The following is a 25080-nucleotide window of genomic DNA, read 5'->3' on the forward strand; positions in this document are numbered from 1 at the left end:
CATGGTTGTTCATGTGGATGGTTCCGGTGTTCCTTTTGGCCTCGTACTGTCTCCCTTGTTCACACTGGCTGTATTAGCTGTGTGCCTATTTACCGAGTCTACCGCGTTCTGTCCTCCCGCTGAGTGCAGATTGCGTGGTCCATTCTAAGACAATGGTCCTGCTGTAGACTTACCTTCTCGGTAACTTGGGGGGACTACCTTTCGGTCCAGATTGTCCTTTGATCTCCCACACCGGGACTGTACAACGTGGCTACATCAGCATGGACTTTAGCCTGTCTTGTCCTGGCATCTGGCGGATCCTTTGGTTCCTTTCCGTCTGTCCTTCTGCTCCCCCACTCGGGTGGATACGGGACAACGTTGCTCGAGGGCCGACGGGACCAGTTTTGTCGACCCTTCTGCCCGTGTTACTGGTCTGCGCCTGATCACATTGGGTTTTCGCCCGCTTGCCAGGCGACTCCAGCGGGTTCGCTACTGTCCGCTCCTGGCTGTGTTTCGTCCAGGATTTGTCGTAAGACTTAGGGTTTTTTGTCTGGGGTTCTGTGGGAAGCTGTGCATTCCCCACTCTGAATTTCTCTCCCCATGGTTCTGTCTTTTTTCCAGTCCGGCCTGGCCCTGGGACTGGGACTCCTTTACTTGAGGTGTTAAGTGTCAGCGCTGTTCTTCCTCTTCCAGCGTTCCCCGGCCCTCTGGGCCTGTCAAGACCTTCTTCCTCGGAGTGGCTCTTTGGTTCCTCTGTACTGTCCTTCGGTACCGCCCTGGGGACTATATACTGAGCTCTCGGCGCTCCAATCTTGTCCTTGGAGCCGTTACAGAAGTTCTCTCTACCCCTTCTGTCCTGTACGGTTGTGTTTCCGTATCAGTCGTGTCTCTGACGGGTGCCTGAATGGCCCCTTTTTTGTTACGAGCATTCTGTCTTTTTCCAGGATAGGGCTGTTCTACATCCCGTTTCTTCCTTCCTTCCTTCTGAAGGTGGTGTTTGCCTTTCGCTTCAACACTTCACCGATTTGGACGTTGTTTGGGCCTTGCCGTTTTTACTTGGAGATCTCCGACTCTTGACGACGTTCGGCCTCTTGGGTTTCCAGGAGGTCCGTGCATAGGGTTGACGGACTCCAGGGTGGTTTTCCTACGCTTGATCAGATTGGCTATTGCTGAGGTTACCGCACCAAGGGCAGGATTCTGTCTTTGGTGTCACCGTTAATTTCACCAGAGCGGTCGGTGCCTCCTGGGCCGGAGGCATTGGGCTTCGGCCATGCATTTGGGCAAGGCGGCCACAGGTCTTCCTTGCACGCCTTACCGAGTTCTACAGGGTGCATACTCTGGCTTTGGCAGATGCTGCCTTGGCCCGCCTGGGTCTGCAGGCGGCGGTTCATTGATGCCTTTCGGGTGCTTCCCCTTGGTGCTGTGGTCCCTCCCCCTTTTGGACTGCTTTTGAACGTCCCAAGGTCTTCTGTGTCCCCCAAGGAAACTGGGCGAGAAAACGAGATTTTTGTATAACTTACCAGTAAAATCTCTTTCTCGCTCTTTCCTTGGGGGACACAGCACCCACCCATTCATTGTTTTTCTCTGCACGGTTTCCGAGTTTTTGTTACCCGTTGGGTAGTTGGCTTGTTGGTTCCTTGTTGGACTTTGCCTTTTCTCACTACTTGGACACGCAACTGGCAGTCTCTCTCTCCAGGCTGAGGGTATAGCTGTGGAGGAGGGGCTTAAACAGTTTTCACTTAGTGTCACGCCTCCTATGGAGATGAGCTATACCCAAGGTCTTCTGTGTCCCCCAAGGAAAGAGCGAGAAAGAGATTTTACTGGTAAGTTATACAAAAATCTCGTTTTTCTTGTCTTTCCTGTCTTTTCCAGCAGTAAATTCGATAGGGCTCCATAGCGGCGCGTGTTTAGGTAAGAAATACGGTAGTTTGTAAATGGTTCGGATTTCTTTCCATGTTACCAGTCTGCCTCTTAGGGCTATAGATCTCTTTGCTATGGTCGGCCAGAGACTTTGGAGATTTTCTGGGATTATTTTGTTATTTCTGATTTGAAAAGTTAGGTTGTAGTATATTAGTTAGCAAATAATAGGAAATGTAAAAAATAATTGGTCATAATGATATATTTGATTTTAATTTGTTTTAATTTTTTATATGAAGTAATCCATCTATTGATCTTCTAATATCTATCAATCTTATATCTAAACCAAATCAGCTTTATTGACAGGACTAAATACATTTTAGCATTGCCAAAGCAAATGGGAAATAATTGGGTGGGGGATGGGGACATATTCAGGGTGGGGGTACAGGAGTCCATGGTATATCAGGCTCCTCTCAGTCTATGGCAGGCAGTAATATATTGTGCTGCTGTGGCCGCTGTGTTCTCCTCTTCCCCAGCAGTATGGAGAGTCTCTCTTCCTACTCCATGGAGATGAAGTCTGGGCAGAGATCAGTCAGTCTCCTGAAGTTAGTCTCCCTCACTGCTGAGTATTTGGGGCACCGCAGCAGGAAATGAGCCTCATCCTCCACGGCCTCCTGGTCGCACTGCTGGCACAGTCTGCTCTCCCTGGGCATGTACCTCTGTCGGTGACGCCCGGATTTGATGAGCAGGCTGTGGGCGCTCAGTCTGTACCGGCTCAGGATCTGTCAGTCTTTTGGATTGGGGAGTCTCTCCAGATATGGGGCCAGTTTGTACTCCCTCTGCAGGCTCTGGTATACTGTCAGCTTCTGTGATGTTCGTATGTCGCTCCTCCAGACGCTAATATACTCCTCTTTGTACTTGTGTATCATCCTCTGCATTTCGCCCTTTGCCAGGCTATATTGGTTGGTGCCTTGGGCAGGCTCGGCTTGGGTGACTAGTTGCAGGGTGCTTTGTCTTTCTGGGGCTTCTTGGTGTAGCAAAGCTTTGTGATGGTAGGAGCTGGGACTGCTGCTATGAAGATGGGTGCTGAATGATAGCGCCCTCTTCTGGACAGCAAAGTAGAGTGGGAATCTGCCCAGTTCTGCTCGACAGGCGCTATTTGAGGTGCCCCTGTGGACCTGGAGAAAGTGTTTGCAGAGTTCTAGGTGGAATAGTTCTGTTGGCCCAGAGTCACACTTTGCCCGGTCTGGGTATGTGTCCGGGCCCCAGACTTCGCTGCCATACAGGAGGATCGGGGTTATGATGGCGTCAAGTATTTTAAGCCAGACGGTCACTGGTGCTTTAAGGTGATACAGACACCTTCTGATGGCATAGAAGGTTTTGCTCGCCTTGTCTTTCAGTGTTTCCATGGCTTTCTTAAAACTCCCTGATTGGCTGATTTCTTGGCCCAGGTCGGTGTAGCTGTCGGTTTCTGAAAGTAGACAGTTGTTTAGCAGGAAGGGAGGACGCCCGGCTGCTTTCCGGTTTCTTTTCTGGAACACCATGATGTTGGTTTTCTTTGGATTGATGGGCAGTGCCCACGTGTTACTGAACTTCTCCAGGATTGTCAGGTTATCTTGGAGACCTTTCTCAGTTGGCAATAGTAGCAGAAGATCATCTGCATGAACGAGAAATTTCACCTCGGAGGGTGAGACCAGGTGCTGAGGAGGACTCCGAGCCGCCGCCAGCTCATTAATGTAGATGTCAAACAGGGTTGGACTGAGGCTGCAGCCCTGTCTGACTCCTCGGCTCTGCCGGAAATAAGCCATTCTCCTCCCATTTACCTTCACGACTCAAAGGCCTTCTTAAAGTCCACAAAGCAGGCATAGATCTTTCCATGCTTTGTATTGTGGACGTGGCTCTTGATGAGGCTCTGCAGGGTGTAGATGTGGTCCGTGGTGCGGTGGTTTGGCATGAAGCCTGCTTGGCTTCTGCTGAGGATGTTGTGCTGGGTGAGGAAGCTGAGGATCCTCTTATTCAGGACACTGCTGAGGAGTTTCCCCAGGTTGCTGCTGACACATATCCCAATATGGTTGGCTGGGTCGTCCCCGTCTCTGCTCTTGTGTATGGGGGTTATGATGCCCTGGTTCCAGCTCTGGGGGAAGTAGACGGCACTCAGCACAACATTGTAGAGTTTTACTAATGCGGCCTGGATACCTGGCGGGCTGTATTTGATCATTTCTGGAAGGTTCCTATCTGGGCCGCTGGCTTTTTTACTCTTTATCACTGAGATCCTCTCTGTTATCTCCTGCAGTGTGGTCGGTGTGTCTAGAGGGTTTTGGAAATCTTTGATTTTTTCCTCCATATCCTTCAGCTTTTTCTTTTTGTTCTGGACTTTGGTCCTCCCTCGAGATGTCTTTGTAAAGATCCTTGAAGTACTTAAGCCGTTGCTGTTTTGGATGTGGAGGTTGGTGCTCTTGCTGGTTTTGTCCATGTGCTTCCATAGTTCCCAGAAGCAGTTGTCCTGGAGAGCGTCTTGGAGGAGCTTGGTTGAGATGTTGCCTTGCTTTTTCTTTCTGAGGATGGTTTTGTATCGCCTTTGTATGTTGTTGTAGGCCTCCCTCAGACTGGTGGTGTTCAAATCTTGGTGTTTCCTATTTGAAGCCATTCTTAGCGCCTTCCTTATATCTTTACACTTCCTGTCGAACCAATTGTTGGGCTGTTGCTTTTTTGGCCTTTTGTTGCATCTTTTGAGGTCAGACATTTCCACCATGGTATAAAGTAAATTATTAAAGTCCCTTACCGCGAGATTTCCTCCTTCTGGGTTCAGCTCATACACTTTACTATGGAAGTTATGGAGCATCTCCTGGATCTCTGCGCTGTTTATGGTCTCCATATACTTTGGGGCTGACAACTTGGACCATTTAAAAGATGGAGGTAGGCTAAAGAGGCCGGTCTGCTATGATGTTTGTGCCGGTGGTTTACTTGTGGATTTAATGTATAGGAGCAGTTGGTTGTGGTCTGACAGGTGTGTCTGTGGGGAGACTATGAAGCCACCAACATTTGTGGGGTCCATATCTGTGAAGGCATGGTCTACCACACTACTGCCTACATGGGAGTTTAGGGTATATCTACCAAGAGAGTCTCCCTTGGTGCGGCCATTGAGAATATGAATTTCGAGGCTTCGACATAAATTCAGCAATTTTCTGCCACCTTTATTTACTGTGCGGTCATAGCTGTTCCTCTCGGTGTGCACTGAGCTGCAGATGAGCTTCCCTGAGACGGTTTCTAAAAAGTTTGTGCAGAAATTCTTTGGTTATGCAAACCGATTGTTGCTGCAGCTGTCCGGGTGGCTGGTCTCAGACGATCATGGAGGTGAACATGCTGGATGTGGAGGTCCTGGGCTGGTGTGGTTACACGTGGCCTGCGGTTGTGAACATGCTGGATGTGGAGGTCCTGGGCTGGTGTGGTTAAACGTGGTCTGCGGTTGTGAACATGCTGGATGTGGAGGTCCTGGGCTGGTGTGGTTACACGTGGCCTGCGGTTGATAACATGCTGAATGTGGAGGTCCTGGGCTGGTGTGGTTACACGTGGCCTGCGGTTGTGAACATGGTGGATGTGGAGGTCCTGGGCTGGTGTGGTTACACGTGGCCTGCGGTTGTGAACATGCTGGATGTGGAGGTCCTGGGCTGGTGTGGTTACACGTGGCCTGCGGTTGTGAACATGCTGGATGTGGAGGTCCTGGGCTGGTGTGGTTACACGTGGTCTGCGGTTGTGAGGCCGGTTGGATGTACTGCCAAATTCTCTGAAACGCCTTAGGCATTGTGCGGTGTGATCAAACTGCATATTTCAGAGTGGCCTTTTATTGTGGGCAGTCTAAGGCACACCTGTGCAATATTCATGCTGTCTAATCAGCACCTTGATATGCCACACCTGTGAGGTGGGATGGATTATCTCGGCAAAGGAGAAGTGCTCACTAACACAGATTTAGGCCTCATGTACACGGCCGTTGTTTGGGTCCACATCCAGGCCGCCGTTTTGGCGGCTCGGATGCGGACCCATTCACTTCAATGGGGCCGCAAAAGATGTGTGTGCTGTCCGCATCCGTTGCTCCGTTCCGCGGCCCCGCAAAAAAAAAAAATAACATGTCCTATTCTTGTCTGCGCTTTGCGGACAAGAATATGCATTTATATTGCCGGCGCCCGTTCCGTTCCGCAAATTGTGGAAGGCAACGCGGGCGGCTTCCGTTTTTTGCGGATCCGCAGTTTGCGGACCGCAAAAAACGGCACGGTCGTGTGCATGAGGCCTTAACAATATTTGAGAGTAATGGGTCTTTTGTGTATGTAGAAAATGTTTCAGATCTTTGAGTTCAGCTCATGCAAAATGGGAGCAAAAGCAAAAGCGTTGCGTTTATATTTTTGGTCAGTGTATCTATCTCTCTAGGAATATATAATTTATATAAATATTAACGACAAATTATTATGTTAGTCATTAACTATTCAAACTGTATTCAGTTTAAGAAAAGGGATGAGGTGGTTGGATGTCTATATAAGTTATAAAATAGCTAAACAATAAATCTATATAATATTTTATACATGTACAGTACAGACCAAAAGTTTGGCCACACCTTCTCATTCAAAGAGTTTTCTTTATTTTCATGACTATGAAGGCATCAAAACTATGAATTAACACAAGTGGAATTATATACATAACAAACAAGTGTGAAACAACTGAAAATATGTCATATTCTAGGTTCTTCAAAGTAGCCACCTTTTGCTTTGATTACTGCTTTGCACACTCTTGGCATTCTCTTGATGAGCTTCATAGTCATGAAAATAAAGAAAACTCTTTGAATGAGAAGGTGTGTCCAAACTTTTGGTCTGTACTGTATACAATAGAACTATTTTTATTAAAAGGAACCTGTCACCTCCAACAAACACCCCAAGCCGCCAGCAGTACCTGAGAGCAGTCAGCAGCGGGTTTGTAACGATCCTTTTCTTCCTGCAGGCAGATGAAGCAAAAGCTGTAAAACCGATCTTTAATCCCCTGCGCGGCGCGCTTCTCTAGTCAGGCTACAAGTCACGGGGGCAGCGGCCTCCTTGCTTCCAGTCACGGTAACTGCGCCCCCTTCCTTGCCCCTTCGCTGTGACTGACAGAGCTTATACACGACAGTTCAGCTGGCTTTGCCGATCTGCCGGCTGTCAGTCACAGCGAAGGGGCAAGGAAGGGAGCGCGGTTACCGTGACTGGAAGCAAGGAGGCCCCCGTGACTTGTAGCCTGACTAGAGAAGCGCGCCGCGCAGGGGATTAAAGATCGGTTTTACAGCTTTTGCTTCATCTGCCTGCAGGAAGAAAATGATTGTTACAAACCCGCTGCTGACTGCTCTCAGGTACTGCTGGCGGCTTGGGGTGTTTGTTGGAGGTGACTGGTGACAGGTTGGGAAAAGGGTTTATCACACAGATATGTAATTCATGTAAAATAATTCATCCATATCTTCGCTATATTAGAAAGTATCTATAATTAGGTGAAAAGTTCAGTTTGATGTAGTTTGGATTCCATACGTTTTTGGATATGTGCATGCGAATAGATTTTATATATTTGTATATAGGTTTGATTTTGGGGGCTTTTCAATAAAAGATCAAATGTTTCTGTAGCTTCTTTTTCTAAATAAATGATAATGGAATATACCCATAAGAAGTTCCTCAGGTGCACACAGTTATCCTCTTTAGAAAGCTGACGTTTTAGTTACGTAAGATGTAACACAAGCTGAATTCTATAAAACAGGCCTAAAATCATGCACGGACCTGCTTCTTCTTCATGACTTTGAGGTACTTCTTGTCGGCGCGCTCCTTGGCCATCACCAGAGATTTGGTCACATCTGTGGTCCACTGGATCTGACTGGAGGTGAGCAGCACCTACAAGAAGAGATGAGGTGAGTGACCATGACGGAGCCAGCAGTCCCCTGAAGCCGTTGTGCCCTTTGCACGCACCTGTCCTGCCCACTCCTTCACCCACTTGTCCCGCTTGCTGGACATTTTTTTCAGCGCCAGTCGGCAGTTCCTTAGAATTTCCTTCAAGGTCCAGCGCATAGTCCTCTCGATGTCACAGAGCCAGGCCTGGAAGACCAGACAGCAGCCAGTGTTATGTCATATGTTTCACATGTGTAAAGGGCATCTGTCAGCAGTTTTGTACCTATGACACCGGCTGACCTGTTGCATGGGCGCTTGGCAGCTGAGGGCATCTGTGTTGGTCCCATGGTCATATGTGTCCACATTGCTGAGGAAAATTAGGTTTTAATATATGCAAATGAGCCTCTAAGAGCAACGGGGGCGTTGCCATTACTCCTAAAGGCTCAATTCTCTCTGCACCTGCCGCGTCCTCTGCACTTTAGTGACAGGGCCACACAGTGAAAATGTCATCACATCTGCCCTGTCAAACCGGAGAGGGTGCAGCTGACGCAGAGAGAGCAGAGCCTCTAAGTGCAATGGCGACGCCCACATTGCTCCTAGTGGTTCATTTTCATAAATTAAAACATCATGTTTTTTCAGCAATGCGGGCACATATGAACATGGGACCAATACAGATGCCTTTAGCCGCCAAGTGCACATGCAACAGGTCATAGGTACAAATCTGCTGACAATGCCCTTTAAATTGCGGCTCCCAATCTGTTGCAAGGCCATGACTCCTAACATGTGTAGACCGAGTATGCTGGGAGTTGTAGACTTGCAGCAGCTTACCTCCACGGGACCCTCTAATAGCACAGGATAGGTGAACTCCACATGCTCTCCCTCTGCAGAGAACATCCCTCCAGCTTCAAACTTATTGCTCACTCCAACCTGAGGACATGGGACAACAGATATGAGAGGGTTAATCTCAATTATCATCTTTTCCGCAATCTAGACTGGAGGAAGGGGGCATCTCAGGACAACTATAGGGGTACCCAGTTAAGCATCCTCCAGTGGAAGCTGATTAGGGGGAATCCTGGATGGCAGGAGGAGACCTAGCGTTACCTTCTGGATCTTCAGGGACTTAATGTTATCAAAGCATTTCTTCAGATGTGGCTGGACAGCTTCAGGATTCCGGGATTGGCCAAGGATCTCCAGCAGGTCATCGTTAGACAAGAAATAGAAGCGGGGGAAGATGTGCCGTTTGGTCTCCAGGTACATGTCCAGTGACTTCTGTATTCCCTCCAGGACCTGGTTCATCTCCCCCAGCTTCTCCAGCAGACCTGGCAACAGAAAGGAGAGAGACAACTTGTGGCCAGTGATCATTCCACTCCTCAAGACTCAGACTGTGCCAGCCTACACACCTGGGTGATGGGTGCCTCGCAGGGCGTTGTTGTCCTTGTTCAGTCGGCCCATGATGGTCTTCCAGTTGATGTTTACTTCATCAAACTCTGCTGACTCCTGAGGAAGCTGCTTCCTAATGTCTTCTCCCATGAAGATGTTCTGCACAGGGCAAGAGTGAGGTTTATATTTACCACAGCAACACTACGTCTGACCACTAGAGGGCAGGTCATACTAGCAAATACCTATGAAGTCCTCTAGTTATATTCATATCCTGGGACTCTCCGACCAATGTGGTGAACCTCAAGTTTAGAAGTTTCTCAGAGACCCCGAAAGGCCTATAAATGGGCTACAATATATATTTTTCCCTGCTCACTCTCTCCTACTGCTGGGCATCAGGACGTGTCAGTCATTCTATTCAACAATTTTACTGTTCATGGTCTTCTTCTTCACGCATGTTTCTAAAGGCGGACTTACCTCCAGATACAGCCACTGCCTTTGCACAGTAAGGACTGTCTCGATGACCTCCAAGATATGGGAAAGGCAGCGTTCCCACCGGTCCACATCTTGCTCAAAAGCTTTCACAAACGGAGATGCCTTCATGGTCGATAAGCTGACTTGGTTGTCTTCTAAGGCTTGGAATACTTCGTCTGTCCCTCTGGTGGAAAAAGAGAAGATGATTTATGTTGCGGGCTCTGTCAATGGAAGGGTCTAAGTGAAGATCGGGAAGTGAACCACTCACCTCAGGCGGTGGTGACCCTTGTCTTTGTAGGGCACAATGTCCAGCAGGGTCTCCTCCCAGGTTCTTGAGATGTTCTCCAGAGCCTGTAAGGTGGAAGAACACGTTCTTATATTACTTAGGCTACTTTTGCACTGGCGTTTTGGCTTTCCGTTTGTGAGATCCGTTCAGGGCTCTCACACGCTGTCCAAAGCGGATCAGTTTTGCCCTAATGCATTCTGAATGGATAAGGATCTGCTCAGAATGCATCAGCTTGCCTCCATTCGGATCCATCCTGGCACACAATGTAAGTCAATGGGGACGGATCCGTTTTCTCTGACACAATAGAAAACGGATCCGTCCCCCATTGACTTTTAATGGAGTTCATGACGGATCCGTCATGGCTATAGAAGACATAACACAACCGGATCCGTTCATGACTGATGCATGCGGTTGTATTATTGTAACGGAAGCGTTTTTGCAGATCCATGACGGATCTGCAAAAAACGCTAGTGTGAAAGTAGCCTTACCTTACATGTCACTAGAAGAGACACGGTCTACAGACACCTAATGGTGCACGTACCTGCTCTATGGACAACTCTTTGGTGGCTGCCATGGAGATTTCGCTGATCTTCTCCACGAACTGGTCCAACCCAAGTTCCACGATTTTCTCCAATGTGAAGTCATCGGCTCCCTGGTCAAATGGCCGCTGGACCTCCTGCTTCACTTGTGTCCAGTGCCTAGGAATCAGGATTGATCACACACACGACCCACAGGACATCATCTAGTCCTATCATGAGACTTTCTGATGTCCTTCACTTTCTCAACTTTATAAAACCTCGTCAGTAAGGAGCACATGCAGCACTGAGGCAGTAGTAATCATAGTAGTAACAGAAGTGCAGTAGTAGTTATAATAGCAGAATGTAGTAATGTAGTAGTATAGGTAAGTAGTAGTCACAGTGATATTAGTAGTAGTAATAATAGTATTCGGTGTCGGACTGGGGTACCTTATTTTGAGGGCCCACCGTACGGATACATTCAAATATAATAAATAATCTCACAAGTTTTGTATATGAACACCGGCTGGTGGAGGTGCTGTATATATAATATATGTATGTATGTGCTGCTTGTGCAAGGGGTGGGAGACTAGGGGCCCACCTTGCTCAGGGGCCCACCGGTGGATTCCCCTGTGGGCCAGTCCGAGCCTGATAGTGTTAGAATAGCAGTAGTCTAGTAATAGTAGTACTAGTACTACTAGTAGGAGTATCGTAGTACTAATGTCTCCTAGTTGTAAGCAGCTCCTACCTCTCCCGTAAAGCTGGGTTCCTCAGATCCACAATGAGGGGCAGGGTTCTCTTGAACTGGTCAATGCGACTCCTGGCCGTCTCCAGCACCTCCCAGTTCTTGTCCTGCACAGGCAACCAGTACAATTACACTCCTTAGGCGCACATGCACACAAACGTATTTATTGTCAGTGTCCGTTTTTTGTTTTTTTTGCAGCCCGTACGCAGAACCATTCATTTTAATGTGGCCGCAAATAAACGGAAATGACTCTGCGTGCATTCCGTATCCGTATGTCCGCAAGTCTGTTCCGTAAAAGAATAGAACATGTCGCATTCTTGTCCAAACAAAAAAATGGATGTAACACGGATGTCATCCGTTTTTTTTTTTTTTTCTGACTTTTTCCATGGGCTGTGTCTGCTATTACAGTTCAGCTGCAATACCATACACTGCCCACAGACAAAGGTGGAGCTGTGTCCTGTTAGGACCTCCTATGAACAGAATCCATTCCGTCTGGTCATGTATTACACCTTGATGGCTGGGGGGCAAAATCATTTTAATCATGGCTGTAGCCTACTGATGAAAGGGTTAAATTGGCCATTCCTGTGGTTCCCCATCTGAACACAGGTGGTACATCGGTCCCCCCCTTAGTTGCTATATGTGTCCTACATTGTGGACTGACTGCCCTCCTCACCTTCAGCTCCCGGCTCAGTCTGGTGAGTCTCCTGTACAGACCCTGTGCCGTGTTCTCCATCTCCTCGGTCTGCAGGGTGAGGAAGCGGCCGCGCTTCCACTCCCCCCAGTTCTGCTCCCACTCTTTGGTGGCTTCCCACACAAGCTGCAGAGAATCCAGGTCCTACAAGAAGTAGACAGTGAGAAGGATGGTGGGATAAGAAGACTATGCGAGCCATCTCCTGTAAACGCTCAGCCCCCCTGACCCACCTTCTCCAGGGCCTGGATGTCCTTGGAACTTGGATGTTCTATCTTAAACATGCCCAGACCGGAGCGGATGGTGTTCTCCTCCTCCTTCAGGGTGTCCATCATATTATGGAACGTGGAGATCTGCTCCAAGGCCATCTCACATCCCACAGAGCTGGAGAATGGACCTGGAAAGAGAGGAGATGATGGAGGTCTACCTTCTACATGGTGAGGTAGGGACGGACCCATTTGTGTTTTCTTACCCTTGTCAGAAAATTCCTCCAGAATTGATCGAGACTTCTTCTTGAACTCCTCGGCGGTGTGGATGAGACCGGTTTTGAACTTCTCTTTGGACTTTTTCAGCATGGACTCGCTGTCTATGAGGCTCTGCTGGAAGGACAGCCACACCTTGTTCAGGGAGTCCAACATCTGGAGGACCTGAGGGAACCACAAGATCTTCCTAGAACAGTTTCTTCCCATAGATATCATAGCTGCATGGTCATAACGTCACAGAGGGATCAACAGGACTGCCTTCACATAAAGCACATATGACAAACTCATGGACCTCCAGCTGTTGCAAAACTACAACATCCATCATGCTCAGAAAGCCTACAGCTATCAGGGCATGCTAGGAGTTGTAGTTTTTCAACAGCTGGAGGGCCATCAGTTTGACATCCCTGACATAAAGGGTTGTCTGTGTAACAAAGGACAGGACAGGTCCTCTTTGTAATCGCTCTTCACTATGGCCGAGATGATGGACCCTCTTCAACTCAGAATTTATTAATAGGATATATGACAAAGGTTTTTGCTAAAATGGACAACCCGTTTATAGGGGATGGCTCACCTCAGACACGGACGGCATATCTCCAGGACGTGGCCCCCAAAGTAAAGGAGAGCCATCAATGTCTAAGACAAGCCAACATGCGACTGAGATATACTTACAGATTCCTCCACAACCACCTCATATTTCTTAAGGATTTCAAACTGGTCGTGGATTGGCATGATCTGACTCTCCGTCTTGGAGAGCTCATTCTGAAGGGTGTCGTATAGGGTCAGGCTCTGGGACAGTTCCTCCAGAGTTTGGGGAGGCTTCGTCACACTACATACAGAGAAAGAAAAGGTTATCACATAACCAAAGGGAAAAAGGAATGGGCCAACATCTGGAAGAAATCCCCGACACCAGACATACTAGCGGAAGCGCTGCCTTCACTCAATATGGCGTCGCTTCTGCTGCAGCTCATCCAAGGCTGCTGAAAGTTACATTATGATGTCTTCTCCAGTCACATCCAGAGCTGCATTACGCCGCTTTCATTTTTGGCTGCTAAATAGACGGGATGTTTACACCTGTGAATGCAGCTCTGGATGTGACTGGAGCCTATGATGCGATGTAGATTTCTCACCGCTCAGCATTATCACTCAGGTAGGCATGAAGCTCCATCAGCTTCTCGGTGGCCATGTGCCTCAGCAGACCGGTGAACTTGTTCTGCCACTCGTTGCAATGTTGGACCAAGGCAAACTTCAGCTGACTGCAGTCCAGCATGACGAACTGGATGTTCTGCACGGTCTCCTGCTTCTGGACGTTGTTGGCCAGCTCGGTGTATCTGCAAGACAAGGACATGGGGACGGTGAGGGGAAAAATCCTGGGAAACAGAAGGATGATCATCGATGAATGCTAGAAGGACGACTGCTCTCACCGTGCAATGTCGGCGTCAAATGCAGACACCATGGGGTTAAGTCTCTGGTATCGACGGATCAGCGTATCTTTTTGGGGCTCCCAAATCATCCGGAATGAGTCCCAAGTTTTCAAGTAAGCCTGGAGGAGGGAAGCATTGGTGGCCATTCCTGCGCTGATCTGAGCCTGGATCTTCTTGATTTCTTCATCCCGTTCTGTAAGGTAAGAGGAACATGGGGGTGGTCTACTATTCTTCCACTAGGATGGTCGTGGGGTCCCCCACCCCAAGAACTCCTGGATCTCTGTTTTGGACAATGTCAAAGGGGTTTCATGGTAATAAACTGTTCCCAAAGTCCATCCCTGCCGGGACCTCCAGCAATCTGCTGTAATCAGTGGTGAAACCAATGTCCCTGCAGCGCCCCCCACAGGAGAAAGCTAAGCATCACCCAGTACCTATTTAATTCAACAGGTTCTCTGTGTAATGCAGGACAGGACAAGTTCTTTCGTTCTTTATAACATAGGGCGTCTCCTATCATAAGAACCTATCCCCTATCCATGAGCAGCCGATCGGTGGGGGGCTGACTGTTGGGATGCCCACCGAGGTGTAAGAGTTCCCAAAGTGAATGGAGTGGCAGTCACAGATATGGGAACTCTATAGCAGAACCATGACCCATAGAGTTAAATGGAGCGGCTGTGTAGATGGTGACTGCCGAGCCAATCACTCTGGCACATCATTCCCATGATGGATGGGCATCCCACCGATCAGATACTTATCCATTGTTCTGTAGACAGGGGATACGTTCTTATGGGTGGACAACCCCTTGTAATTTGCGTCTCAGGCTCTATGAAAATGGGTTTTCTAAAAACTAGAAACTCACTTCCAAAGAACCTTCTTTTTCTGACAGGTCTCCCTACCGAGATTGTAGTGAAAAGCATGGTTGCCACCAGAGCAGTAGCCTTCCCAAAAGTACAGAGCGAAGAACCTCAGTGGTGACATGATCTTGGGATGGCAGAAAGCATTTGTAAGAGGACCTCCATGCAGCCAAAACCACGTTCAAGAAAACGCCAGCCTCTACGGCCAGGACGGACCACTGGGTGACCACTAGTCTGCGGTCAGCTCTTACCCAAGATGGCGTGTATGAGGTCCCGCTGGGATTTCTTCTTAGTCAGGATGTCTGGAAGCCTCCTGAACTTGGACACCGTGGTGAAGATTTCCGAGCTGACACTACTGACGATGTTGGCCAGCTGCAAGAGGGTGGGAGAGAACTCCACCTGCGGCAACAAGAGCGTAAGAGCTAAACAGTGCCCCCTAATGGAAGTGACTAACACAGTAACATCATGTCTAAGGCAGGGGACTCCAGCTGTGGTCAAAGTCCTCTGATCTAACACAGTTCAGTGTTTTACCTCGGCTGTGGACCCGGGGATGTCATTCTGTAGTATGACCATGACACGGAAGAGGGGGCTCTGGGTGGTTTTGGTGTCCCCGTTAATGGCCTTTGACAACTCCTGAAGAGACCACTTGATGTTCAGCCTGAAGGCTTCTTCGATCAGGCGGTCCGTCTTCTCAGTATAGTTCACCCAGTGCTGCTGGACCTGAGGAAGGAAGCATTTCATTACTATGCCCCTTCCAAATAACTGGTGTATCTTCATCAGCCCGGCCCAGGACCATACCTCAGGGCCGTCCAATCTGAAGACCTCATAGGTGGCCCTCATGAGGCTGCAGATCTCATCATGGAGGTTCTGCAGACGACCATGCACAATCCTCCGGTGTTCCTCCTGCACCTCCTGAAACTCCAGGTCTCGGAAGACCCGTTTGCCATCAATATGGAGCAGCAGCGTCTCGCTTATCATCTGGGCGCAGCGGGAAATGTTCAGGTTGGAGGCTTTGTAATTGTCCACAATTTGTTGTATCTGGACCGAGGAGATAATCTCATTATACAGAGACCGAAAAACCGCTGTACTGGGGGTACTACTACCCTCATTATTCACTGCTCCCTTATACTGATAGTACTACTACCCTCTACATTCACTGCTCCCTTATACTGGGGGTACTACTACCCTCATTATTCACTGCACCCTTATACTGACAGTACTACTACCCTCTACATTCACTGCTCCCTTATACTGGGGGTACTACTACCCTCATTATTCACTGCACCCTTATACCGATAGTACTACTGCCCTCTACATTCACTGCTCCCTTATACTGATAGTACTACTACCCTCATTATTCACTGCTCCCTTATACTGACAGTACTACTGCCCTCTACATTCACTGCTCCCTTATACTGGGGGTACTACTGCCCTCTACATTCAGTGCTCCCTTATACTGATAGTACTACTACCCTCATTATTCACTGCTCCCTTATACTGACAGTACTACTGCCCTCTACATTCACTGCTCCCTTATACTGACAGTACTACTGCCCTCATCATTCACTGCTCCCTTATACTGACAGTACTACTACCCTCATTATTCACTGCACCCTTATACTGGGGGTACTACTGCCCTCATTATTCACTGCTCCCTTATACTGATAGTACTACTGCCCTCTACATTCACTGCTCCCTTATACCGACAGTACTACTACCCTCATTATTCACTGCACCCTTATACTGACAGTACTACTACCCTCTACATTCACTGCTCCCTTATACTGGGGGTACTACTACCCTCATTATTCACTGCTCCCTTATACTGGGGGTACTACTACCCTCATTATTCACTGCTCCCTTATACTGGGGGTACTACTACCCTCATTATTCACTGCTCCCTTATACTGGGGGTACTACTACCCTCATTATTCACTGCACCCTTATACTGATAGTACTACTACCCTCATTATTCACTGCACCCTTATACTGATAGTACTACTACCCTCATTATTCACTGCACCCTTATACTGATAGTACTACTACCCTCATTATTCACTGCTCCCTTATACCGACAGTACTACTACCCTTATCATTCACTGCTCCCTTATACTGATAGTACTACTACCCTCATTATTCACTGCTCCCTTATACCGACAGTACTACTACCCTCTACATTCACTGCTCCCTTATACCGATAGTACTACTGCCCTCATTATTCACTGCACCCTTATACTGATAGTACTACTGCCCTCATTATTCACTGCTCCCTTATACTGATAGTACTACTGCCCTCATCATTCACTGCTCCCTTATACTGATAGTACTACTGCCCTCATCATTCACTGCTCCCTTATACCGATAGTACTACTGCCCTCTCCATTCACTGCTCCCTTATACTGGGGGTACTACTACCCTCATTATTCACTGCTCCCTTATACTGGGGGTACTACTGCCCTCCATTCACTGCTCCCTTATACTGGGGGTACTACTACCCTCTCCATTCACTGCTCCCTTATACCGATAGTACTACTACCCTCATTATTCACTGCTCCCTTATACTGGGGGTACTACTGCCCTCATTATTCACTGCACCCTTATACTGGGGGTACTACTACCCTCATTATTCACTGCTCCCTTATACCGATAGTACTACTACCCTCATTATTCACTGCTCCCTTATACCGATAGTACTACTGCCCTCTACATTCACTGCTCCCTTATACTGATAGTACTACTACCCTCATTATTCACTGCTCCCTTATACTGGGGGTACTACTACCCTCATTATTCACTGCTCCCTTATACTGGGGGTACTACTACCCTCATTATTCACTGCACCCTTATACTGATAGTACTACTACCCTCATTATTCACTGCACCCTTATACTGATAGTACTACTACCCTCATTATTCACTGCTCCCTTATACCGACAGTACTACTACCCTTATCATTCACTGCTCCCTTATACTGATAGTACTACTACCCTCATTATTCACTGCTCCCTTATACCGATAGTACTACTGCCCTCATTATTCACTGCTCCCTTATACTGATAGTACTACTGCCCTCATCATTCACTGCTCCCTTATACTGATAGTACTACTGCCCTCTCCATTCACTGCTCCCTTATACTGGGGGTACTACTACCCTCATTATTCACTGCTCCCTTATACTGGGGGTACTACTACCCTCTCCATTCACTGCTCCCTTATACCGATAGTACTACTACCCTCATTATTCACTGCTCCCTTATACTGGGGGTACTACTGCCCTCATTATTCACTGCACCCTTATACTGGGGGTACTACTACCCTCATTATTCACTGCTCCCTTATACCGATAGTACTACTACCCTCATTATTCACTGCTCCCTTATACCGATAGTACTACTGCCCTCTACATTCACTGCTCCCTTATACTGATAGTACTACTACCCTCATTATTCACTGCTCCCTTATACCGATAGTACTACTACCCTCATTATTCACTGCTCCCTTATACTGACAGTACTACTGCACTCTACATTCACTGCTCCCTTATACTGGGGGTACTACTGCCCTCATTATTCACTGCACCCTTATACTGGGGGTACTACTACCCTCATTATTCACTGCACCCTTATACTGGGGGTACTACTACCCTCATTATTCACTGCACCCTTATACTGACAGTACTACTGCCCTCTACATTCACTGCTCCCTTATACTGGGGGTACTACTACCCTCATTATTCACTGCTCCCTTATACTGACAGTACTACTACCCTCTCCATTCACTGCTCCCTTATACTGGGGGTACTACTACCCTCATTATTCACTGCTCCCTTATACTGGGGGTACTACTGCCCTCATTATTCACTGCACCCTTATACTGGGGGTACTACTACCCTCATTATTCACTGCTCCCTTATACTGATAGTACTACTACCCTCATTATTCACTGCACCCTTATACTGACAGTACTACTACCCTCATTATTCACTGCTCCCTTATACTGATAGTACTACTGCCCTCTACATTCACTGCTCCCTTATACTGGGGGTACTACTACCCTCATTATTCACTGCTCCCTTATACTGGGGGTACTACTACCCTCATTATTCACTGCACCCTTATACTGGGGGTACTACTGCCCTCTACATTCACTGCTCCCTTATACTGATAGTACTACTACCCTCATTATTCACTGCTCCCTTATACTGGGGGTACTACTACCCTCATTATTCACTGCACCCTTATACTGGGGGTACTACTGCCCTCTACATTCACTGCTCCCTTATACTGACAGTACTACTACCCTCATTATTCACTGCACCCTTATACTGGGGGTACTACTACCCTCATTATTCACTGCACCCTTATACTGGGGGTACTACTACCCTCATTATTCACTGCACCCTTATACTGGGGGTACTACTGCCCTCTACATTCACTGCTCCCTTATACTGATAGTACTACTACCCTCATTATTCACTGCTCCCTTATACTGATAGTACTACTACCCTCATTATTCACTGCTCCCTTATACCGACAGTACTACTACCCTTATCATTCACTGCTCCCTTATACTGATAGTACTACTGCCCTCTCCATTCACTGCTCCCTTATACTGACAGTACTACTACCCTCATTATTCACTGCTCCCTTATACTGACAGTACTACTGCCCTCTCCATTCACTGCTCCCTTATACTGACAGTACTACTACCCTCATTATTCACTGCTCCCTTATACTGACAGTACTACTGCCCTCTCCATTCACTGCTCCCTTATACTGACAGTACTACTGCCCTCTCCATTCACTGCTCCCTTATACCGATAGTACTACTACCCTTATCATTCACTGCTCCCTTATACTGATAGTACTACTACCCTCATTATTCACTGCTCCCTTATACCGACAGTACTACTACCCTTATCATTCACTGCTCCCTTATACTGATAGTACTACTGCCCTCTCCATTCACTGCTCCCTTATACTGATAGTACTACTACCCTCATTATTCACTGCTTCCTTATACTGATAGTACTACTGCCCTCTCCATTCACTGCTCCCTTATACCGATAGTACTACTGCCCTCATTATTCACTGCACCCTTATACTGACAGTACTACTGCCCTCATTATTCACTGCTCCCTTATACTGGGGGTACTACTGCCCTCATTATTCACTGCACCCTTATACTGATAGTACTACTACCCTCATCATTCACTGCTCCCTTATACTGATAGTACTACTACCCTCATCATTCACTGCTCCCTTATACTGATAGTACTACTGCCCTCATTATTCACTGCTCCCTTATACCGATAGTACTACTGCCCTCATTATTCACTGCACCCTTATACTGACAGTACTACTGCCCTCATTATTCACTGCTCCCTTATACTGGGGGTACTACTGCCCTCATTATTCACTGCACCCTTATACTGATAGTACTACTACCCTCATCATTCACTGCTCCCTTATACTGATAGTACTACTACCCTCATCATTCACTGCTCCCTTATACTGATAGTACTACTGCCCTCATTATTCACTGCACCCTTATACCGATAGTACTACTACCCTCATCATTCACTGCTCTCTTATACCGATAGTACTACTGCCCTCTCCATTCACTGCTCCCTTATACCGATAGTACTACTACCCTCATTATTCACTGCACCCTTATACTGGGGGTACTACTGCCCTCTCCATTCACTGCTCCCTTATACTGACAGTACTACTACCCTCATTATTCACTGCTCCCTTATACTGATAGTACTACTACCCTCATTATTCACTGCACCCTTATACTGGGGGTACTACTACCCTCATTATTCACTGCTCCCTTATACTGATAGTACTACTACCCTCATTATTCACTGCTCCCTTATACTGACAGTACTACTGCCCTCTCCATTCACTGCTCCCTTATACTGACAGTACTACTACCCTCATTATTCACTGCACCCTTATACTGGGGGTACTACTACCCTCATTATTCACTGCTCCCTTATACTGATAGTACTACTACCCTCATTATTCACTGCTCCCTTATACCGATAGTACTACTGCCCTCTCCATTCACTGCTCCCTTATACTGACAGTACTACTACCCTCATTATTCACTGCACCCTTATACTGGGGGTACTACTGCCCTCTCCATTCACTGCTCCCTTATACTGATAGTACTACTACCCTCATTATTCACTGCTCCCTTATACCGATAGTACTACTGCCCTCTCCATTCACTGCACCCTTATACTGACAGTACTACTACCCTCTCCATTCACTGCTCCCTTATACTGATAGTACTACTGCCCTCTCCATTCACTGCTCCCTTATACCGATAGTACTACTGCCCTCTCCATTCACTGCTCCCTTATACTGACAGTACTACTACCCTCATTATTCACTGCACCCTTATACTGACAGTACTACTGCCCTCATTATTCACTGCTCCCTTATACCGATAGTACTACTACCCTCTCCATTCACTGCTCCCTTATACTGACAGTACTACTGCCCTCATTATTCAATGCTCCCTTATACCGATAGTACTACTACCCTCATTATTCACTGCTCCCTTATACTGACAGTACTACTACCCTCATTATTCACTGCTCCCTTATACCGATAGTACTACTACCCTCATTATTCACTGCTCCCTTATACCGATAGTACTACTGCCCTCTCCATTCACTGCTCCCTTATACTGACAGTACTACTACCCTCATTATTCACTGCTCCCTTATACCGATAGTACTACTACCCTCATTATTCACTGCTCCCTTATACCGATAGTACTACTGCCCTCTCCATTCACTTCTCCCTTATACTGATAGTACTACTGCCCTCTCCATTCACTGCTCCCTTATACTGATAGTACTACTACCCTCATTATTCACTGCTCCCTTATACTGATAGTACTACTGCCCTCATCATTCACTGCTCCCTTATACCGATAGTACTACTGCCCTCATTATTCACTGCTCCCTTATACCGATAGTACTACTGCCCTCATTATTCACTGCTCCCTTATACCGATAGTACTACTGCCCTCTCTATTCACTTCTCCCTTATACTGACAGTACTACTACCCTCATTATTCACTGCTCCCTTATACTGATAGTACTACTGCCCTCATTATTCACTGCTCCCTTATACTGACAGTACTACTGCCCTCTCCATTCACTTCTCCCTTATACCGATAGTACTACTGCCCTCTCCATACTTATACTAGGTGTACTCCCCTCTGACTGCTCTCTTATACTGGATCTACACTCCTCTGACTGCTCTCTGATACCAAGTGTAGTCTCCTCTGATTATTCTGTTCTACTATGTGTACTCCCTGATACTAGGTGCACTCTTTTCTGACTGCTCTCTTCTACAAGGTGCACTCTTTTCTGACTGCTCTCTTATACTAGCTGTACTCTCCTCTGACTGCTCTTCTACAAGGTACACTCTTCTCTGACTGCTCTCTTCTACAAGGTACACTCTTCTCTGACTGCTCTCTTCTACAAGGTACACTCTTCTCTGATTGCTCTCTTCTACAAGGTGCACTCTTCTCTGACTGCTCTCTTCTACAAGGTGCACTCTTCTCTGACTGCTCTCTTCTACAAGGTGCACTCTTTTCTGACTGCTCTCTTCTACAAGGTGCACTCTTTTCCGACTGCTCTCTTCTACAAGGTGCACTCTTCTCTGACTGCTCTCTTCTACAAGGTGCACTCTTCTCTGACTGCTCTCTTATAATAGGTGTAGTCTCCTCTGATTATCCCGTATACTATGTGTACTCTCTGATACTAGGTGTAGTCTCCTCTGATTATCCCGTATACTATGTGTACTCTCTGATACTAGGTGTAGTCTCCTCTGATTATCCCGTATACTATGTGTACTCTCTGATACTAGGTGTAGTCTCCTCTGATTATCCCGTATACTATGTGTACTCTCTGATACTAGGTGTAGTCTCCTCTGATTATCCCGTATACTATGTGTACTCTCTGATACTAGGTGTAGTCTCCTCTGATTATCCCGTATACTATGTGTACTCTCTGATACTAGGTGTAGTCTCCTCTGATTATCCCGTATACTATGTGTACTCTCTGTTGACTGCTCTCTTCTCCTTTGGCTGCTGCTGACTGTCTGCGTTTCCCTGCTGTCTCTTTAGGACTGGCAGTCTCACCTTGCTAGCATGCAGCAGACAGTCATTGATGAAGGCATTTGATGCTCCTTTGGATGACCAGTGTAACTTGGTGAGACCAGGTTGGATCTTTTTGTCCAAGAAGCGGATTCTTTCTCTGAACAGTCCACGTTCCTCTGGAGACAGAGCTGCTATAATCCTGGAGATGTTGGGGACAGTCATTACGGATGTTCTGACCAGAGCTATGACCTTGTAAGAGACTGAGATGACCAGTATCTTACCTGTTGTAGGCCCGCACCACCAGCAGAACATTCTCACGTAGGTTCCTGAGGTCCTCCTTCCTCTGATAAATGTCCAGCACATAGTGCGGTACCTCGAATAAAAGCCGCTCCCAGTAGTAAATCTCCACAAACATTTTCAGCAGGTTCCTGTACGTGGCATACATCACAGTTTAATGGACGCCCCCAAAGATTCAACTCCCAAAAGTATCCGGTCACTTACTTATCAAAGTTGACATCCAACATGCCAATCTTCTCCTGACTGCGGACCATGAGTGGGATATCCAGTCGCTTTGCGGCCTGTTTGTCGGCTGACTGTGACCATTCGGTGAAGACCTTCCTCACCAGCTCATCCAGCTTCTGTGCCAGCTGCTGGTACTCCTGAATGCTCTCCTCTCCGACGCCAATGCGTGGCATGAAGTGGGCATTAGACAGGCTCTGCAATCGAAGGCGGAGATTACCGGTTTACGCCAAGACATTTCTCCGTCCATCCATGTTTCTCAGAAATGGATGCACAGAATCACCCCTCCAATACCCATATCCTATCTATTACATATCTGGACCCCAATATTGCCTAGACCCCATTTTCATCAGAAACAGCGCCACTCCTGACTGGTGGTGATGTCGAGAATTACAACATTGCTGCTTATAGGTAAAGGAGGACCTCCGCTAATCAGACAGATGCAATCAATGTGGTGTCAATGTTTACGGTGGGACGGTCCCTTTAAGAAAGCTTCTTCGTAAGTGGACTAGGATCTCACAATGAGTAACCCATCAGATGTGAGCCGTCTCTCCCTGCCCATCCTCTGCGACCCAAATCTCCCCCCCCCCTCGCGTATGCTAATCATGCATCCCCTCCCTCTCCCTCCCTTTGTTTGCTTGCTTGTCCCGTCTTTTTTTTTTTCTTCTTCCATCTCCCATTTGCATAGATTTTCCTTCCCTCGTCTCCTCTCCGCAGGGCCGTCAGTAAGCAATAGAAGAAAAGAGGAGGCGGTGGACCACCAGGAACGTGCGCAGCGTGTAGTACAAGCGGACTACACAGAGAATACATCACAGGCTGCGGGCTCAGGAGAAAGCCGCTGTCACTGTCAATTCACATTTACACGCAGAGTATGCTAATCCTACACGCCAGCGAGCGGCCGGGGGACCCAGCGGTGCCATTGAGACAGGGACGTCTCCCGGCGCTGCGCTACAAGCCGTGTGCTTGTCATCTGCTCAGGCGCTGAGTTTACTACATGTAAAAGGGGACAGGCAGGACAAAGCTCTCTGGTCTTCACCCCATCATGGCCGCCTACATGTAAGCTCATCAGTATTCTCAGCATCCACAAGATCGGTGATAGATGTCTGATCGGTAGGGGTCCTGTGTCCCCCCCGACTGCCGCTCCAGTCTATGTGCATGGGACTGCTGAAGACAGCAGAGTACAGCATACCCCTATCTTCCCCAGGGTTTGACTGGAACAGCAGCGCACACTTCCCATGATTGTTGGGGGTATCAGCGATCGGACCCCCACTGATCAGACACTTAATTGTGATTCTGGGACAACCCCATTAAAGTTATTTGGGCTTTCAGGAGTGGCACAGTTCTGTAGTGTTTAGTACTGGTTGGGCTCGGTTCACACCTCCCAGAGATCTCCCAATGTAGGCGCCAAAAACGCTGTCACAGTATGGCGGATGTCACCAATAGGCCCCATGTCTAACACACGTGTATAGTCCACGGTATAGGAAAACGCAGCAGACCGCTCTCTCCGATAGAGGAGGATCGTTACCAGACTGTCTACATGACGGGCTTGTGTTTCTCATTATAGAGAGCCCCGAGTATGCAGAGTACATGTCCAGAGTATTGTAGGCCAGGCAATGCTCCTCTGGGTTTCTGGGAAAGATATTCAAATTAGCTTTCCTAAGCCTTTCTGATATCGGCAGATGTAAGATGCGCTGATTTCAAGATCATCACCAACGATCTCATGAATCTGCAGACCCCTTCAATGAGTGGGTGTCATGTCAGACCCCTGCAGATCATCATTAACGATCTCATGAATCTGCAGACCCCTTCAATGAGTGGGTGTCCTGTCAGACCCCTGCAGATCATCACCAACGATCTCACGAATCTGCAGA

The 25080-nt window shown here is 47.6% G+C and overlaps 1 protein-coding gene across 1 annotated transcript in view; it reads right to left on the minus strand.

Annotated features, from left to right (window-relative positions):
• Positions 1–25080, minus strand: part of DNAH2 (dynein axonemal heavy chain 2) — a 110490-nt gene that overhangs the window by 50242 nt on the left and 35168 nt on the right. Inside the window, exons 14-34 of the mRNA XM_040415219.1 lie at positions 23192–23406; positions 22972–23118; positions 22733–22889; positions 15362–15601; positions 15095–15283; positions 14815–14962; positions 13713–13905; positions 13419–13619; positions 12961–13117; positions 12282–12456; positions 12043–12206; positions 11795–11956; positions 11125–11228; positions 10403–10559; positions 9844–9926; positions 9579–9759; positions 9125–9263; positions 8826–9043; positions 8553–8651; positions 7806–7931; positions 7620–7730 (exon numbers count right to left, since the gene is read on the minus strand). Coding sequence (XP_040271153.1) covers positions 7620–7730; positions 7806–7931; positions 8553–8651; positions 8826–9043; positions 9125–9263; positions 9579–9759; positions 9844–9926; positions 10403–10559; positions 11125–11228; positions 11795–11956; positions 12043–12206; positions 12282–12456; positions 12961–13117; positions 13419–13619; positions 13713–13905; positions 14815–14962; positions 15095–15283; positions 15362–15601; positions 22733–22889; positions 22972–23118; positions 23192–23406 — 3366 coding nt within the window. The remainder of the gene's footprint in view (positions 1–7619; positions 7731–7805; positions 7932–8552; positions 8652–8825; positions 9044–9124; positions 9264–9578; positions 9760–9843; positions 9927–10402; positions 10560–11124; positions 11229–11794; positions 11957–12042; positions 12207–12281; positions 12457–12960; positions 13118–13418; positions 13620–13712; positions 13906–14814; positions 14963–15094; positions 15284–15361; positions 15602–22732; positions 22890–22971; positions 23119–23191; positions 23407–25080) is intronic.

Source organism: Bufo bufo, chromosome 1, assembly GCF_905171765.1.
Source record: "Bufo bufo chromosome 1, aBufBuf1.1, whole genome shotgun sequence".
Classification (NCBI taxonomy): domain Eukaryota; kingdom Metazoa; phylum Chordata; class Amphibia; order Anura; family Bufonidae; genus Bufo; species Bufo bufo.